The 19,449-nt window shown below is 35.6% G+C and overlaps 1 protein-coding gene across 3 annotated transcripts in view; it reads right to left on the bottom strand.

Annotated features, from left to right (window-relative positions):
- Positions 1 to 1,131: 1,131 nt before the first annotated feature.
- Positions 1,132 to 19,449, bottom strand: part of LOC118844749 (testis development related protein) — a 64,938-nt gene continuing 46,620 nt past the window's right edge. Inside the window, exons 4-7 of one of the 3 annotated variants that reach the window (XM_036752725.1) lie at positions 6,534 to 6,637; positions 3,915 to 4,225; positions 1,624 to 1,678; positions 1,189 to 1,516 (exon numbers count right to left, since the gene is read on the bottom strand). In XM_036752725.1, the coding sequence (XP_036608620.1) occupies positions 1,665 to 1,678; positions 3,915 to 4,225; positions 6,534 to 6,637 (429 nt within the window). In that variant the 3' untranslated portion in view covers positions 1,189 to 1,516; positions 1,624 to 1,664. Of the gene's footprint in view, positions 4,226 to 6,533; positions 6,638 to 19,449 lie in introns of all 3 variants that reach the window. The other 2 variants (XM_036752724.1, XM_036752722.1) reach the window with 2 other exon arrangements.

The following is a 19,449-nucleotide window of genomic DNA, read 5'->3' on the forward strand; positions in this document are numbered from 1 at the left end:
AGTCATGTGCTCTCTTTGAGCCTCAGTTTTTACATCTGAAAAATGATGGAGTTTGACCAAATGGCCTCCAAGGTCTCTTCCCAGGTCAAATTTCTGATCTAAGACCCTATGTCTGACTACTATTCCATCTTTATCAAAGCTGGAGCCAAGAAGATGATGGTTTATTGAATACTAAGTAACTGATGGAGAAATCAAGGCAACCTGTATCAATCACAACCCACAATACAGTAGCCCTACTTGAACACCTGACACCCACTTGTGTCACTGTTCAGACAATCTGTACATGAGAAGCTCTTCCCCCACATTTGAATAGGCTTAAGGTGGGGCCCCAGGTGGGGGACTAAGGGAGTGGGGCCAGCTAAGAAGGTCTGATTAGATCTTTGCTCCTAAGTCTGCCCAAACCCCTAATTACTAGGTGCTAAGCTGATGTGGGTGTGAAGCTCCCAGGGTCCCAAGGGGAGGTGCTAAGACCAGAGCAAATCATAGGAGCTTAAGTTCTGGTTGCTCAGACGATGCTTGATGACGCCTGAAACTGTATAAAAGGAGAGAACCCAGCTTGGAGATTGAGACTTGTCGAAGCCAGCGGCAGCACCAGCACCAGCACCAGCCACAGCCGAAGCTCAAGCCAAAGCCAAAGGAACTGAAGAAGCAGGCGTTGCTGGTAGCAGGGCTGACCCTTGCCCAGACCTGAGAGTGCTGAGCAAGGGCTTGAGGCCAGGGGATAATCTTCTTACCGGAGAGGGGAAGCACGAATATGATTTTGTTTAATGTCATCATGTTTTTCTGTAACCTCCTGGTTACTCTTGTGAGGAGGACTTATTGGGCCTGGAAGCTTTTGGCCAGGATATTGAAATGGGGACACTGGTTCGTGGGTCTGCTACTTTGTAGCTTGAATAAATGTTTTAATTCTTCTGCCTTCTACTTAGAGAATTCCTTATATCCTGCGGCTCTGAACCATTCAGGCATATACATGATTTTCTTTGAAATCATGAACTCCGCCTTCATAATATAGTCACATATCAAGAGAAGTATTTTAGAGGCAGATCCCATCTACTGATCATTGTGACAATTTTGATATACCTAAAAGAAAATGCTACTCAAGAAAATTTAAAAATTAAAAATCATAATACTCCAGTTTAAATTATTTTTTTATTTATGTGAAAATTCTACAAGTATTATTTGCATTTGAAAACGAGGCTAAAAAAAGTCAAGTCACTATGTGACTTATTACAGTCATCTGACACATCAACTTAAGTAAAAGCTAATAATCATGCAAACTGACAATGGGGGAAAAGATTTAAGTAAAAATGTTTTTGTATAACCTCAAAATTCATCCTTAAATCTATCTTTTATGAAGTATGACTGATTTCTCATCAAAATCAAACAAAGCATCAAGGAGTTAAATTCTATCCCTGTTGCATGCATCCAGTATTCCTGATCATATTCAGGATATATCAACATTTAAAACCCAAACTAAGGCCTCAATATTTTCTGGTTAAGAGATTTAATGAAATGCCTATGAAAAGAACAAAAGAAAAACTCACTTTAGTGAAAATTTCTTCAAAAGAAATTATGCTACAAAATATAATAAATAATTATATTAAAATCACATATTCATTTTACCTTAAAATCAGACACAATTTTAATTAAGCATTAATTTCACTTTAATGTGTTTCATCTGCAGGAAAGAAAAATTCAGATAAGTTATACAACAAATTCTAATCCAAACATAGTTTTAACTTCAGAATAACTCAGATTATGGGAAGTATTTTATAATTAAATAGGGCTATTTCTCCAGCTGTGCATCACAAATACTTTAAAAGGTGAAAGAAATACAGGCACTTGACAATAAACTATGCAAGGCATAGTGATCATTATTGGTCATGGTATAACAGAACTCCCAATAAGAGGAAAAAAGTAATGACATTTCCTGACCTGTCTCCTCAGCTAAAGGGTTGTCATAAGGTCTTCAATTGATTTGTTTCTATTGTCTTGTGTCAGCATTAGCTCAAGACATGTCAAAAACAGTGCTTCTGATCTTAAGCTTTTTTTTAATGAACTATGAAATGGTTCCACGAATTATGAAATACATCCTTATGTAATTTTAGCAAACACTACTACAAAGACACTGGAGACAAAAACCAAATATCAACTTATTTACCTGAGGCAAATTATTTTTCTTCTTCAACAAGGCTAAGTAGCATAGTATTAACAAAGCTTTCTATTATATTATGAAGGAAAAAACCTAATTAAAATTATTTCACGTATATTTTTAAAATACAGCATCCTTCTGACTATTCTTGCCAAAGAAAATCTTTTTTCCTAAAACATTGTATTTTTAGAATTCTTCATATACTTAGTAGTTTTACGATTAGGCATGTTCAGATTTTCCATAGAGATATTAATTGGAAAGTCCATTTAAACTGAGCTGCGCAGAAGTACAATTGCCTTATACGGTTTTCAGGGGATGGAGACAGCATAATGTTGGTAAATTGCATGTTCTGAAGCATATACCTCCTCCTGAAAAAACCCCAAGAAAAAACTATTCTTTACCAATAAAAGTTATGACTTTTTTTCTCCTCAAACATGTTGGTGATTCAGATAAAAGAGCTATCTAAGCATCCCTGGTGAAGTGGCATATTGTCATAGACATCCGACATGAGCACAGTTAAAGACAACAATAGAAGTTTAGAGATTTAAACATTTTTTACTTCAGGAAATAACTTCGTAGTTGATAACAATGGATCAGCCATAAATTATTTTTCTGCTAAAAATAGGCATTTTTTTTACAAGATGTAACTAACACCCATTACATTAAGAATATAATTTTTAAAATTAAACCCAAATCTGTGGTTATAATAGAAAAAGAGGCACTTTCAGTTTTATATCATTTGAAATCTATAATAAACAGAAGTATAACAATTTAATTCCCAAACTAAAACGAAAGAGTACTAAGACATGTAGTTAGCACACATTACATCATTCCTTAGTTACCCTGACAACATAAAAGCACAGTGACTTTTAAAAAATAAATAATTTAAAAATAAGATCAATATTTAAAAGTCAAGAAGGAGAACTAAGGAAAAATAAAACCAAAACAAAACCAAAATTGTTGCTATTCATGTGCAAATAAGAAGCTATTTCTCCACAGGCATCGAATGAATATAATTTTTTTATTTGACATTTTGCACTCAATTATAACCCTTTACTTTCCTACGTAATTGTTTAACCAAGTTTTTTATGCAAATTTTGATTTTCTGCTAAATTAAGTAACTTTTAGACTAACTTTTGGAAGACTTATTGACTCTCTGCAAATTTCTAGCAATGGAAGAAAATTGTACAACTGCTATAGTCTCATATTTCATACAACATACAAACAGAAGCAGAATGACTAATTAAAAAAAAACAAGGAAAGAAGATTCTCAGACAAAAAACGTAGGAATTATAACTATGGCATGAAGAGTTCTGTGGCAAATTACAAATCAACACTGGCTTTTTTAATGGAAGTCATCCAAAATTAACAATCTGTAGCTTCAGAAGTCTTGGGATCCCAAGGGCCTACAAGTTTCTGGATAAGGCAGTCAAATTCAAAACCAGTCTATACATTCACAAAGGAAATACAGTATTTTTGGTTATCTCAACAATCTGAAATACTGGAAAAATTGAAATATGAAAAATAGGCACAAAAGAGGTTTTCTTTTTAAATGAAGAAAACAGATGAATCATCTGTTGATATACTAATTAAAAGTAACAGAATAAATATTTATAAGAATCTGAACAAAACTAAGCATACAGGTGCAATATTGAGCAAATTTTGGTTTGATTATACATAGACATCAAGAAACATTTCCATTTATAAAGTATTTCAAATTGCCATTACTATTCTAATTCTTCCCAGTTATCAGTAAGATTACCTTTGCTTTGCCGTCTAATGCTGACCAATTTTCCGGCTGACTTGATACTCCACCTGGAACTGTTTCCTGAGCTAGTCAAGTTGGTGTATTTAGTGGAACCTTTAGTCTCATCTTCCCAACCTGGCCAGGAGAGATGGTCCCTAGAAGAGTCACCTACATCAGTAGCTGGATCTTCAAGAGTAATCTGGGGTGGCTCCCATCCCTCGATCTCATCTGGTTTCTTAGATTGCATATTCTGTTTTAACACCAAACTGTCCCAAAATCCAGATTTCTTTTCAGTCTTCACATCTTCTTTTATTCTTAAGTTAGTTCTGAGGTAAATGAAAATGTTAAATATTGAATAACTTTCTCCAAAAGACATTTTGATATTTGTATGCATCCAATTAAACCAATTCTTTTTTTTTGTTTGTTTTTTTGGCAGGGCAATTGGGGTTAAGTGACTTGCCCAAGGTCACACAGCTAGTACATGTGTCAAGTGTCTGAGGCCAATTTGAACTCAGGTCCTCCTGACTCCAGGGCTGGTGCTCTACTCACTGTGCTACCTAGCTGCCCCTAAACCAATTCTTTAAAAAAAAATTTAGGCATATAAAATATCAGGTAGTTTTTAATTGGGGGACCTACTAAAATCATTCTGAAAGCAGTCTTCAAAACTTTAAATTTACAAAATTAACATTTCCAAGCAATCTAAAATCAATAACAAAAATTAAGGTTATTGAGATTTATCAAAGGATTAGTTACCAAAAAATGAACTGGGGATGGAGAAAGTAATAACAACTCATGAAGAAAGATTTTTATCTACTAAGGTGTTAAGGGATTCACAACCTGGATAGTTAGAAGGAGTGTCATATATCTGGCATTTTCCTTATTAATGAAATTAGAGATTTCCTCCTACAACTCTTGTAAAAAAATTTTATAGTGGAAGCCCAATCAAATTTACAAGCAAAGAAAAGAGCTTTAGTTCTTTATTGTGAGGCAACTATGACTGCTAAAATAAAGGTAATGAACCAAAGGCAAATTTTAGGAGGAGAAATGGGAGCTAAGTTAAAAATAATAAACTGTATACCAGAGGCGTCAGACATACAACCTGTTGTGGATGGCACTTATGGCCCTAATCAGATTAAAATGTAATTAGAAAATATTTAATAAAATAAATAAGAATGCAATAGAACATAGATAATATTGTGTTCTTCTGATCCAACATGTGGAGCACAAGGATCCTTACGTATAGTTTAGTGGCCTCTGTTTCTATTTGAGTTTGAAAGCACCACTGTATAAATTCACCTTAAGGAACTCAGAAATCTGAGTCAGACACCACTTAACTTCATTTAACAGTCTCCATAAAAAACATTAAGGGCAAGGAATAATGCAAGGATCAGCTTTACACAATATTATAGTGCAAACTGATAAAAATGTATTAATTTCAAAACACTATTTAAGGTATAACTACAAAAATATAGGTTACAATCAAGAGGTGGTTATTCAATTTACAGAAAGGAATTGCAACTTAATGCCTTTAGCTAGGATTCTCCTCATAGGCAAGTGGTTTTATTTTCTTTAAATGCCTAAAATTCAGGAAAGCATCTATACCTAGAATTGGAAAAGGGTTCCATGACATGAATAGATTGAAAGAAAGCTTTAAAAATTACCTAGTTTATCATCTTGCCCATTAAGAGGACTTACTGAAACCAGCTCATCCAGAAAAAAATGTTGTTTAGGTAAAGTGAAAGGTCATAATAATCATTAGAATAAAGAAAATTACTTCCAGTCAATTCATCTTTTAAAAATGTACATACTGCTATTGCCAATGTAATAATCTATAATAAAAATAATTTATATGTACATGTTAATGTATATATTTGTAAAACCACTAAGACTTAATAGTGCCTAATTTCTAACATAGTTTGTTTTATCTTCTAAAGCTCTTTTTATGTTTGAGTATCACTGAAGTTGCTTAAAGGCTAATTAATTAGTTCAAGTTAAAATTCAAGTTTAATAGCTAACTTCAAGATGTAATTTTCAGTAAAAACAACAACAAAAAAGGGCCAAAATCTCAAAATGATCTCAAACTGAATGCAGTGTTTGTTTAAAATATACAGAAACCAAGATTTTAAAAATAGTTCAATTGGTTAATTTATAGGAATAGAACTAAAGAAATTCTGAAAGGTTTACAAGTATAACAAATAACTGTAACATCATAAATATAGCTAATTTGTTGACTATGCACAGTTCCTTAAAAGTAAAACTATTACCACTCGTCTCAAGGGTTAGTAGGTAGCATAGTGGACACAGCACTGGGCTTAGAATCAGGCAGGCTCATCTTGATGAGTTCAAATCTGGCCTCAAGACACCTTCTAGCTGTGTAACCCTATCCAAGTCATTTAACCCTATTTGCCCTCAGCTCCTCATCTGTAAAATGAGCTGGAGAAGTGGTCATGAAGAGTCAAACATGACTCAAATGACCAAACAACAAAAATTTCCCAAAATGCTTAAAAATTAAGACAGATACATTTTAATTAATTAAACTAGACACAATAAATCATTTTCTTTATTCATTCAAGTCTGTTTCCCTGCCTTATTCTTACAATGTTAATTTTTTGTTTACAATCTTTTACTACTTACCCTTTAAACTTTGGAGATTTGCATTTTTCTAGTAGTTGCTGTTCATCATCTTTATTAAACATTGAGGTCACTTCTTTCCAACCTCGGAAACTGGCTCCCTGAACCTAGTAAAAGATTTTTAAAAACCCAAAAATCCTATAATATGAAATAGCAAGAGAGCAGGTCAAAATCTTACAAATGCTTTTTTATCTTTTCCTAAGTTTTACAGCATTATATTGACCACTAAAGTCCTAGTCTTATGCCTCATCATGACACAGAGTTCTGATGGGATATGCCTATAGAAGACAGGATCTGGTAAGCTAAAAACATTTTTTAATGAGTCCAAAGGCAGACAATTTCTATTGACTGACCAGAAGGCTACGAGCTTTTGAACTGGGGAGATGGAGGCTATAGCAACTCATGAAAAACTCATGGAGGAGGAGGCAGAACCAAGATGGCACCATTAAGGTAGCAACCCAGTCTGATTCTTTCAACATTCCCTTCCAAACAACTTTCAAATAACACCTAAAATTGAATTTTGGAGCAACAGGGCCAGCAGAAGCTCTGGGTGAGACATTTTTCTAGCTGAAGACAACTTAGGAAGCAAGCACTTGGGTGGGGGCTTAGCCTGGAGCACACACGGTGAGACAACATCAGTTGTGGGCCTTGGTGGTGGCTGCCATAGTGGCAACAACAGCTTCCAGGGCTCACAGCTCAGAGACAGTAAGGCAGGGGTGTGTGAAACAACTGGTCAGAAAGATTACAAAGGACCCCAAACTAGCACTGGGCGCAGGACACGGATGTATTGCACATACGCAGTTCCAAGGTCAAGAGGAGTGTAAGCACTTGAGGGAGCACGGGAGCAGAGGCCCTAGTCATAGTTTCAAGGCAGAGGGGAGCACTAGTACGAGTAGCTGCAGAGGAGCAGCGAACTTTCCTGGGTGAGCCCAGAGAACAGGCCAGGAAAACAGTGACCATACCTCTCCGCAGATCACACCAAACTCTGAAAGCACCAAAAAACTTACAGATCCCCAGAAATAACTCTGAAAACAGCAGCACAAAAACTCTCAAGTTTGGAACAGTACCCCACTCCCACCCCAGAAACAAAGCCCAACTTTAACATAAAGTTAAAAAGTCAAGAAACAGGCTGGAAAAATGAACAAACAAACAACAAAAAAAGGACCTAACTATAAAAAGCTATGGTGACAGGGAAAACCAAAACACAATCTCACAGAAAGACAACAATATGAAGACAGCTACAAGCAAAGCCTCAAAGGAAAAAAATGCAAATTGGACACAAAATCAATAAATTCCTGGGAGAACTAAAGAAAGCAATTAGAGTGGCAGGAGAAATTGAGAAGAAATGAGAGTGGTGCAAGAAAATTATGAAAAGGAGAGTCAACAACTTGGTAAGCAGTACAAAATTACTGAAGAAAATAACACCTTAAAAAGCAGAACTGGTGAAATGATAAAATAGGGACAAAAATTCACTGAGGAAAAGAACTCCTTAAAAAGCAAAATAGGCCAAATGGAAAAGGGAATACAAAAACTTTACTTCTTCAGTGAACTCCTTAAAAATCAGACTTGGACAAAATGGAAAAAGAAGTACAAAAGCTCACTGGACAAAATAATTCCTTAAAAATTAGAACTGGGCAAGTGAAAGCTAATGATTGCATGAGACATCAAGAAACAATAAAACAGTCAAAGAATGGAAAAAAAATGTGAAATATCTCACTGAAAAACAACTAATCTGGAAAACAGATCACGGAAAGAAAATTTAAGAATTATTGGACTGTCTGAAAGCCATGATCAAAAAGAGAACATAGAAATCATATTTCAAGAAATTATTAAAAAACTGCCCAGATAGCTTAGAACCAGAAGGTAAAATAGAAATGGAAAGAATCACCTCTCAATAGACATCCTAAAATGAAAAATTCCAGGAGTTTTATAGCCAAATTCCAGAGTTCCCAGGTTAAGGAGAAAATATGGCAAATAGCCAGAAAGAAACCATTCAGACACCATAAACCACAGTAAGAATCCACAGAAAATTAATAACTTCCATGTTAAAAAAGGGAAGGGGATGGAATATAATATTCCAAAAGCTAAAGTAACTAGGATTAATCCTAATCTAAAATTATCCATGAATAATTTATCCAGCAAAACTGAGGATAACCCTTCAGAAGAAAAAAAAAATGGGAATTTAATACAACAGAGGAATTATAAGCATTCCTGATGAAAAGAATAGAGCTGAATAGAAAATGACAAACACATGACTCAAGAGAAGTATAACAAGTTAACTTTGTAAAGAGACTTTGTAAGGTTAAGCTGTTTACATTCCTATATGGGAAGATGATACATATGACTCCTAAGAACTTTTTCATTATGAGGGCAGTTAGAAGGAGTCTACATAGACAAAGGCATGAAAGTGAGAAGATTATGTTGAGATGATCTTAAAAAAATGAAGGGGTGAGAAAGAGAGATACACTGGGAGAAGGGGGAAGGGAGGAGAAAATTATCTCACATAAAAAAAGGCATGCAAGGAAAAGCTTTTACATTGGAGGGGAAAATTGAGAGAGATGGCTGAGCAACAGTGAACCTCACTCTTACTGAAATTGGTTCAAAGATGGAAGAACATATATACATAATCATGTGGGTATAAAAGTATCTTACCCAACAGGGAAGCAGGAGGGAAAGAAGATAAGAAAAGGTAGAGGATGGGGGTAGAAACGATGAAAGAGAGAGAGCAGATAAAAAAAAAACTGTAGGTCAGAAGCAAAATAGACTTTAGAGAAGGGACATGGTAAAAAGAGAGAAAAAAGGATAAACAGAAAAAATAGGATGCAGAGAACTATATACTTAGTAAACATAACTTAATATGAATGATGAAATCACCCACAAAACTGAAGCAGACAGCAGAATAGAGATAATTAAGTAATATCCATGAGAAACATGTGCCCCAAATAGCAGAGAAGTCAAATTCTTAAAGGAAAAGGGAAATGAGTTACAGGAAAAAACAGTAAAACTTTACTAGTGGGGAACCTCAACTTTCCTTCTTAGACGTAGATAAATTGAACCACAAAACAAGAAAAGAAGTTTGAGTAGAATTTTAGAAAACTTAGATGTGATAGACCTCTAGAGAAAACTGAATGGGAATAGGGAGGAGTATACATTTTTTTTCTCAGGTGGATATGGAATACTCACAAAAAACTGACCATGTATGTATTAGGGCAGAAAAGCATAAATATCAAATGCTCTCTCTGTGGGGCATAATGCAATAAAAATTACATCTAATGAAGGGCCTTGGAAGCATGGGCTAAAAATTAATTGGAAGCTAAATAATCTAATCTTAAAAATGAGTGGGTCAAAGAACAAATCATAGAAACAATAACTTCATTAATGAAAAGAGGACAACAATTATACAAAATACCAAAATTTGTGGGATGAAGTCAAACTCAACTCAGGGGAAATTTTATCTCTACACTCTTATATCAACAAAAAAAAAAGAAGAGAAAGAGAAAAAAAGGGCAAACTGAACATGCAATTAAAAAAACTAGAAAAAGAATAAATTTAAAAGCTCCAACTAAAAACTAAAAATAGGAATCCTGAAAATCAAAGGAGAGATGAATAAAATTGAAAGTTAAAAAAACCCTTGAACTAATAAATAAAACTACAAGCTGCTATTATGAGGGGGAAAACATTAGAGAGATCATTGGTTAATTTGATTTTTTAAAAAAAAAATCAAATTGCCCGTATCGAAAATATAGATGAGAAGATGGCGGCTGGTAAGCACGGACTAGAGTGAGCTCCGTACCCGAGTCCCTCCAAAAACCTATAAAAAATGGCTCTGAACCAATTCTAGAACGGCAGAACCCACAGAACAGCAGAGGGAAGCAGGGCTCCAGCCCAGGACAGCCTGGATGGTCTCTGGGTGAGGTCTATTCCACACGGAGCTGGGAGGTGGGAGCTGGAAACGGAGTGGAACACAGCCCAGCCTGAGCGGCGTGGACGATCCAGACCAGAAGCCAGGCGGAGGGGGCCCTAGCGCCCTGAATATGTGAGCTGCGGCAGTTACCAGACCCCCTCGACCCACAAACACCAAAGACTGCAGAGAAGGTTAGTGGGAAAAGCTGCAGGAGTGGAAGGAGTTCATGGTTCGGCTTCCAGCCCCGGGGGCAGCTACAGCTGTTGTTACTTCTGGCTCCAGGCCCACCTGGTGGGAGGAATTAAGTGGCAGATCAGAGCAGGAGTGCAACAGCCTGCTGAAGATCTAAGCCCAGTCTGGACTGGGGGTCCTTGGGGAAGGAGGAGTGCGGCTCTGACAGAGCTGGCACCTCCTCCCCAAACGTGGAACATAGAACTCGTTAGTCTATAAGCAGTCATACCCCACTGAAAAACTCAAGGGTCAAGTTAGTTGGTTGGGAATATGGCCAGGCAGCGAAAGCGCGCAAAGATTCAGTCTCAGACTTTGGATTCTTTCTTTGGTGACAAAGAAGACAACAAAGTCATAGAGCCTACAACAAAAGCCTCCAAGAAAAACATGAACTGGCCCCAGGCCATGGAAGAACTCAAAAAGGATTTGGAAAAGCAAGTTAGAGAAGTAGAGGAAAAATTGGGAAGAGAAATGAGAAGGATGCAAGAAAACCATGAAAAACAAGTCAATGACTTGCTAAAGGAGACCCAAAAAAATACTGAAAAATACAATGAAGAAAACAACACCTTAAAAAACAGACTAACTCAAATGGCAAAAGAGCTCCAAAAAGCCAATGAGGAGAAGAATGCCTTGAAAGGCAGAATTAGCCAAATGGAAAAGGAGGTCCAAAAGACCACTGAAGAAAACACTACTTCAAAAATTAGATTGGAGCAAGTGGAAGCTAGTGACTTTATGAGAAATCAGGATATTATAAAACAGAACCAGAGGAATGAAAAAATGGAAGACAATGTGAAATATCTCCTTGGAAAAACCACTGACCTGGAAAATAGATCCAGGAGAGATAATTTAAAAATTATTGGACTACCTGAAAGCCATGATCAAAAAAAGAGCCTAGATACCATCTTTCAGGAAATTATCAAGGAGAACTGCCCTGATATTCTAGAGCCACAGGGCAAAATAGAAATTGAAAGAATCCATCGATCGCCTCCTCAAATAGATCCCAAAAAGAAATCTCCTAGGAATATTGTTGCCAAATTCCAGAGCTCCCAGATCAAGGAGAAAATACTGCAAGCAGCCAGAAAGAAACAATTTGAGTATTGTGGAAGCCCAATCAGAATAACCCAAGATCTGGCAGCTTCTACATTAAGAGATCGAAGGGCTTGGAATGCGATATTCCGGAGGTCAATGGAGCTAGGATTAAAACCTAGAATCACCTACCCAGCAAAACTGAGTATCATGTTCCAAGGCAAAATATGGATTTTCAATAAAATAGAGGACTTTCAAGCTTTCTCAGTGAAAAGACCAGAACTGAATAGAAAATTTGACTTTCAAACACAAGAATCAAGAGAAGCATGAAAAGGTAATCAAGAAACGGAAATTGCAAGGGACTTACTAAAGTTGAACTGTTTTGTTTACATTCCTACATGGAAAGATGATGAGTATGATTCATGAGACCTCAGTATTAGGGTAGTTGAAGGGAATATCCATATATATGTATATGTATATGTATATATATGTTTATGTATATATATAAGTGAATGTGTATGTATGTATATTTCTATGTGTATATGTATGTATGTGTATATATATATATGTGTTTATATATATATATATATATATATATATATGTAAAAGAGAGAGAGCAGACACAGGGTGAGTTGAAGATGAAGGGAAGATATCTAAAAGAAATAAAATGAAATTAAGGGATGAGAGAGTAACATACTGAGAGAGGGAGATAGGGAGAGATAGAATGGGGTGGATTATCTCACATAAAGGTGGCAAGAGGAAGCAGTTCTATGGGAGGAGGGGAGAGGGCAGGTGAGGGGGGAATGAGTGAACCTTGCTCTCATCAGATTAGGCCTGAGGGGAATACCATACATACTCAGTTGGGTATCTTACCCCACAGGAAAGAAAAGGGAGGAAGATAAAAAAAAAAAGGCAGGGGGATGATGGAGGGGAGGGCAGATGGGGGTGGAGGTAATCAAAACAAACACTTTGGAAAGGGGACAGGGTCAAGGGAGAAAATTCAATAAAGCGGGATGGGTTGGGAAGGAGCAAAATGTAGTTAGCCTTTCACAACATGAGTATTGTGGAAGGGTTATACATAATAATACATGTGTGGCCTAGGTTGAATTGCTCAACTTCTTAGGGAGGGTGGGTGGGAACGGAAGAGGGAAGAGAATTTGGAACTCAAAGTTTTAAAATCAGATGTTCAAAAACAAAAAAAATTTTTGTATGCAACTAAAAAATAAGATACACAGGCAATGGGGCGTAGAAATTTATCTTGCCCTACAAGAAAGGAAGGGAAAAGGGGATGAGAGGGGAGGGGGGTGATAGAGGGGAGGGCTGACTGGGGAACAGGGCAACCAGAATATAAGCCATCTTGGAGTGGGGGGGAGGGTAGAAATGGGGAGAAAATTTGTAATTCAAACTGTTGTGAAAATCAATGCTGAAAACCAAATATGTTAAATAAATAAATTGCATCTAAAAAAAAAAAAAAAAGATCTCAAAACATAGAGACCTAGAAGAGGAGATCAAAATTATATGGGAACAGGATGAATTACATATCATCCCTGTTTTCTGATTGCTATCAGTTATGCTGAATATGCTTATAGGGAGCTTACAGAGGATGAGTTTATACTAAATCAATAAACATTTATTAAGCACCTAAAAAAAAAAAAAAAAAAAAGAAAATATAGATGAATGTCCCATCCATGAAATGGAAATAAAGAAATAATTTTGCCCAATTACATGCCAATAAAATTTAACAGTCTAAATGAAATAGTTGAATATTTACAAAAACATACTGCTCAGATTAACAGAAGAGGAAATAGAGTACTTAAATAACCCTATCTTAGAAAACCAAATTGAACAGGCCATAAATGAGGTCCCTAAGAAAAAATGCCAGCTCCAGATGGATTTTACAAGAGAATTTTACCAAAGATTTAAAAAACAATTAAATCCAATACCATATAAACTATTTGGAAAAAACAGGAAAGGAAAGAGTCCTGGCAAATTCCTTTTATGATACAAATATGGTTTTGATACTCAAACCAGGATGAGCAAAAAAGGTAGAACAAAAAACAAAATTTAAAAAACCTATAAATCAATTTCTCTAATCAACATTGGTACAAAAATTTTCAGTAACAAGAAAATTATAGTATCCTATCACAAAAATGATACACTATGACTAGTTAAGATTTATACCATGAATGTAGGGCTGATTCAGTATGTGGAAAACTATCAGCATAACTGACTATATCAATAACAAAAACCACAAAAGTTATATGATATGAATAGATACAGAAAAAGCTTTTCACAAAATACAACATGCATTCCTATTAAAAACAACAGAAAGCACAGGAATAAATGAAGCTTTCCTTAAAATGATAAATAGTATCTATCTAAATCCATCAGCACAAACAATGGAGATGAGCCAGAAGCCCTCCTATAATAAAATCAGGGTTCATGAAGCAAGGATGTCCATTATTACAACTATTATTCAATACTATACTAGAAATGCTAGCCATAATAAGACAAGAAAAAGAAACTGAAGGAACTAAAATAGGCAATAAGGAAACAAAACTATCCCTTTTTAGAGATGGTATGAAGGTATACTTAGAGAATCCTAGAGAAGCAACTAAAAAACTAGTTGGAATTAACAACTTTAGTTAGCAAAATTGCAGGATATAAAATAAACCTACAAAAATCATCTCGTGTGTGTGTGTGCGTGTGTGTAAAACCAACAGTCTAGGAGGAAGATAAAGATAAATTCCCTTTAAAATAACTGGATTGTACAAAATAAATGGAGGCATTTCTATCTGCCAAGACATACACAGGAACCAGATGAACACAATTACAAAACACTTTTCACACAAATAAAGACAAATCTCAACAACTGGAGAAATATTAATTGCTTATGAGTAGGCCAAGCCAATATAATAAAAATGGCAATTCTACCTAAATTAATTTACTTTTAAAATTTAAATTAATTTACTTATTCAGTGCCATAACGATCAAAGTACCAAAAAATTATCTTACAGAGCTAGAAATAAACCATAACAAAATTCATCTGGAAGAACAAAAGGTCAAGAATATCAACAAAAGAAAGAAAAGAAAATCAACAAAAATGAAGGAAGGTGGTCTAGCAGTACCAGATTTCAAACTATATCACAAAGTGAGAATCATCAAAACAATCTGAGTATTAACTAAGAAATGGAATGGCAGATCAGTGTAATAGATTAGGTACATAATATGCAGCAGGAAATGATCAGTGTTTGACATAAATTCAAAGATCAAAGCTTTGGGGGCAAACAGTTTGGTAGAATAAACTGACATCTCACAGTATATACCAAGATAGTTAAAATGGGTATATGGTTTAGACATAAAGGGTGGTAACATAAGCAGATTAGGAGAGTGTGGAAAATTTTACCTGTCAGATCTACGGATAAGGAAAGACTTTATGATCAAAGAAGAGAAAGAGAAGATCATGGGAAACATAATGAATAGATTTAATTACATGAAATTAAAAAGGTTTTGCACAACAAATCCAATGCAGTCAAAATGAGAAGGAAAACAGAAAACAAAAAAGGAATTTTTACAGCATTTCTCTAATACAGGCCTCATTTCTTAAATATATAGGGATAAAATTTATAAAAAGAGCCATTCCTCAAATGACAAATGATCAAAGAGTAAATAATGGAGAAATGGTCAAAACAGGCAGTTTTCAATAGAAAAAAATGCTCTGAAGTACCACCTCATACTTATCATATTAGCTTAAATGACAGAAAAGGAAAATGACAAATGCTGGAGTGAATGTGGAAAAGCAGGGACACTAATGTACTATTGGTGGAATTATAAACTAATCCAACTCTTCTGGAGAACAATTTGGAACAATGCCCAAAGGGTTATAAAACTTTGCGTACCCTTTAACCTAGTAATAGAATTACTAAGTCTGTATCCCAATGATATTAAAAAAAAAAAAGGAAAAGGACTATATGTACAAAAATATTTGTAGCAGCTCTTTCTGTGGTGGCAAAGAACTTAGAAATTGAGGGACGCCCATCAATTGGGGAATGGATGAATAAGTTGTGGTATATGATTGTAATGAAATACTATCGCACTTATAAGAAATGATGAGCAGAATGGGAAAACTTTTAATTGAAGCAAAGTGAAATGAGCAGAAGTAGGAGAACATTGTACACAGTAACAGAAAAATGATACAACAATCAACTATGAAAGACTTAATTACTCTGATCAATACAATAATCCACGACAATTCTTAAGAACTTACAATGAAAAATGCTACTCACATTCAAAGGGAGAATTGATGAAAGCCAAGCGCAGATTGAAGCATAATGTTCTCTTTTCTTTTTCCATTTTTCTTCCTTTTTTTCAACATGGCTAATATGGAAATGTTTTGCATGATTTTGCATGTATAATTGACATCAGGCAGGAGGGAGAGAATTTAGAACTCAAAATGTTTTTTAAAATGATAATTAAAAATAAAGAATAAATGTGTTTTTGAAAAACTAAGGCATGGAAGAAATGTGACAATATTTAATTATGAGTGTAAAGTGTGACTTTTAAAAAATGATTAAAAAAAAAAGGAGGATACAACAATTAGAATTAGAGCCTAGGTTCAATGTTGTGTAATCTCCTAGGCTGTTAAGTATTATAAGGAAAAGCACATGTTGTATTCAGTCCTTTGCACACAGTAGGGGCTCAATTATTTGGTGATTTGTTATTAGCTCTTTAGACTGTCAACTCCTTGGGGGAAGGCGTTATGTCTTATTTCATTTTTGTCTCCCAACTTATTTAACGTAGTGGCAGTGTCACAGTGTTTAAAAAGTGTTTGTTTAATTGAATTAAATTTGATGCTATTAAATCTGTTAAGATAAAACACATCCTGATTACTATTCTTTCTGAAGAGTTCTTGCAAAATCAAACAGTCGCAACAAGGTGAGACTTCACAAATAGGCTTTAATCAACATGAAGATTTGAATGATAACCATACCTGTACTTCAGAATTTGTTTAGGGGAAATTTTTTTTCTAAGTAGCACTTGAAATCCTCAAACAATTCTGCCCATAGAGTGCATAGTAGTATCATCTTCACTTTTATGCAACATTTTATACTCAAACTATAAAGAAAATTATAATGCTAAGAACTGTTTGGGATTCTGAAGTATGACATATCTCATGGTATGTATTAAGGTCTGGGTGTACAAAACTACATAAACTTGCCATTCAACACAAGAATGACTAATATTTTATGAATTTATATGTTAGAAGTAATTACTTTACCCTTTGGTCTTACAGACATCATTACTGTCCCATGAGTGATGTTATCAAAAAGAAGTGGCCACCTCACACAAGGGCCTTATCACAAGGCATAACAAATTAAAGGAGAGGAATTCCAGACTTTGGTCAATTTTTCAAATACCTGAAAGGAAGACAGCAGTGCACAACATTGTATCACATGGCTAACTATTTGTCTTTATACTTGTGCTCATTCATTCATTCATTCATTCAAAAAGCCTAAAGGCCTACTATGTGCTGTTACTTGGTGCTGGGAATACACTCCTAATTTTAAGGTGAACAACATGAACACAGGTAAGTATATAGAAAATATATACAAAATAAATACGGACAAAATATAATGGGAAGGGGATTGGATAATTAAATGGAAGTATCAAAAATCATCTTACAGGAGATGGCACTTCAGCTAAACTTTGACAGTATTCTACACGGTGTAGATGAAAGGGAATTACAATCCAAACACGGAAGACATGCAATGCACAGGCATAGAAGGAAGAAATGAAATGGAATATATAGAGGAAAATCTCCTCAAAAAGTAGCTTACATTCAATCAAGGAGACAACACTTACATCTTTAAATATATATAAAATAAACACAAGTGTGGAGGGTTTTTGCTGGGGGAATAAAGGCTCCATGTGTAGTGCATTTGAGTTGAGTTTTAAAGGAAATGGAATTCTAAGAGGCAGAAGTAATGCATCCCAGGCATGGTAGAGAACAAAGGCAAGTGGATGCAAGAGATGGGTGTATAGTGTATGAAGACTAGGAAGAAGGTTAGCTTGGTTAGACCAAAGAAGACATGGGAAGGGTAGCAAAATATAATAAGGTTGGAAAGGTATGTTGCAGCCAGGTTGTAAAAGATTTCAAAAACCAAAAAAAGTGAACTTCGTATTTGATCCTAAAGGTAAAAGGGAGACACTTCTTGAGTGTGACAGTGTTTTGGTGAAACCTTCAATTTAAGAAAATCACTTTGGCAGCTTTGTGGAAAATTCATTAGAGAGAGAGAAACTTGAGGCGTTAAAGTCATTATAAAGTTACTGCAATAGTCCAGGTGAAGGATGAGAAGGGTGTTGACCTCCTTCCTCTTCCTCTCCCTCTCCTCTCCAAAGGAAGGTAAATTTTGATGGCCAAAAGCTTAGTTAACTTGGGGTTTACTGGTTAGATTTCTTTCTCAAAGACCAAACCTTAAACCCAGTTCACTCTGGTGGCCATAGATTGGACAACAATAGTTCCCTGCCCAAGCACCACTTCATGGCTATTTTGGGGGCCCTCCAGGCTCAGAGTGAATGCAAAAATTAACTGTTTATCTTTTGGCCAGCAACTCTGGAGGGTCTTCCCCTCCCAGTTTGATTTTTTTTTTTAAAGAGACCATTAACAGCATCGCCTCACTCAAAGTGAGAACCTGAAAAGATCTTAGCCTAAAAGTGCCAGGGTCTCACGGCATCCTGGGCCATCTCCAGTCATCCTGATGAATATGTGGCCGCTGGACCCAGATGACTTTGGAAGAGAAAATGAGGCTAGTGACCTTGATAGCCTTCCCTCACTGAAATCAAAGTCAACTGTAAGTCATGTCATCATCTCCCTGATGTCATGGTCCTCCTTCGAGAATGAAGGACAAACACAACCACCACCACCAAAGTTTAAGACAGTTTCTAAGAAATTAACAGTTCCTGAGTTCAGTAGTTCCTCTCTCAGGAAAGAATGAAGATTTCAGTCAGTAAGCTGGTAAATAAACATTTATTAAAATTTTTAAAATTCTTTACAGCAGGAGGAAGGGAGGTGAATCTAACAGGCTATCTGAATGATTTGTATTTTTCTACTTGCTCATGGGTGCTTTTCATCTGATGCATTTGGTATGGTATGTGACAATAAAAAGGCTGCCTCTTACATGATACCCATATTATACATTGACTACATATGCTGGAGACAGAGAGCCTGTTACCAACATCTGAGGAAACCTAAGTTTTATTCAAATTTCTACTAAGTTTTACTCTGGAGGCAAAGGGAGAAAATGTCTCTGGGTCAGGTTATCAGGATCAAACGCAGCCTGTGTGAGACCAGAAGTCTAGACATGAAGGGAATATGGGACATAGGAGACATTAGAAATGATCTGACAACCTCTAGAAATGTTCTATTATTTCCTTTAGAATAAAAAATGTTAACCAATATATCAATACATCTGTTATTGTACTTTGTTGACCTGCTTTCTCCCCCTACTTCCTTTTTTCCCTTTATTACAAAGGATAGCTCTCTGGGAGAGTTTTGGGGGAGAATACGATGGGAAATGGAAGTGATATAAAAATTAATTATATCAGTATCTTGTATTTTTGAATAAGATACTTCATCTCTCATCTCTGAACATTTTCACTGGCTAGCCTCTGCCTGAAATGCTTTGCTTCCTCATTTTTGCTTCCTGTTCTCAGTTAAAGTCTCAGCTAAAATCTCACCTTCCACAGGATGCTTTCTCTGTT

Source organism: Trichosurus vulpecula, chromosome 3 (genome assembly GCF_011100635.1).
Source record: "Trichosurus vulpecula isolate mTriVul1 chromosome 3, mTriVul1.pri, whole genome shotgun sequence".
In the NCBI taxonomy this organism is placed as follows: Eukaryota; Metazoa; Chordata; class Mammalia; order Diprotodontia; family Phalangeridae; genus Trichosurus; species Trichosurus vulpecula.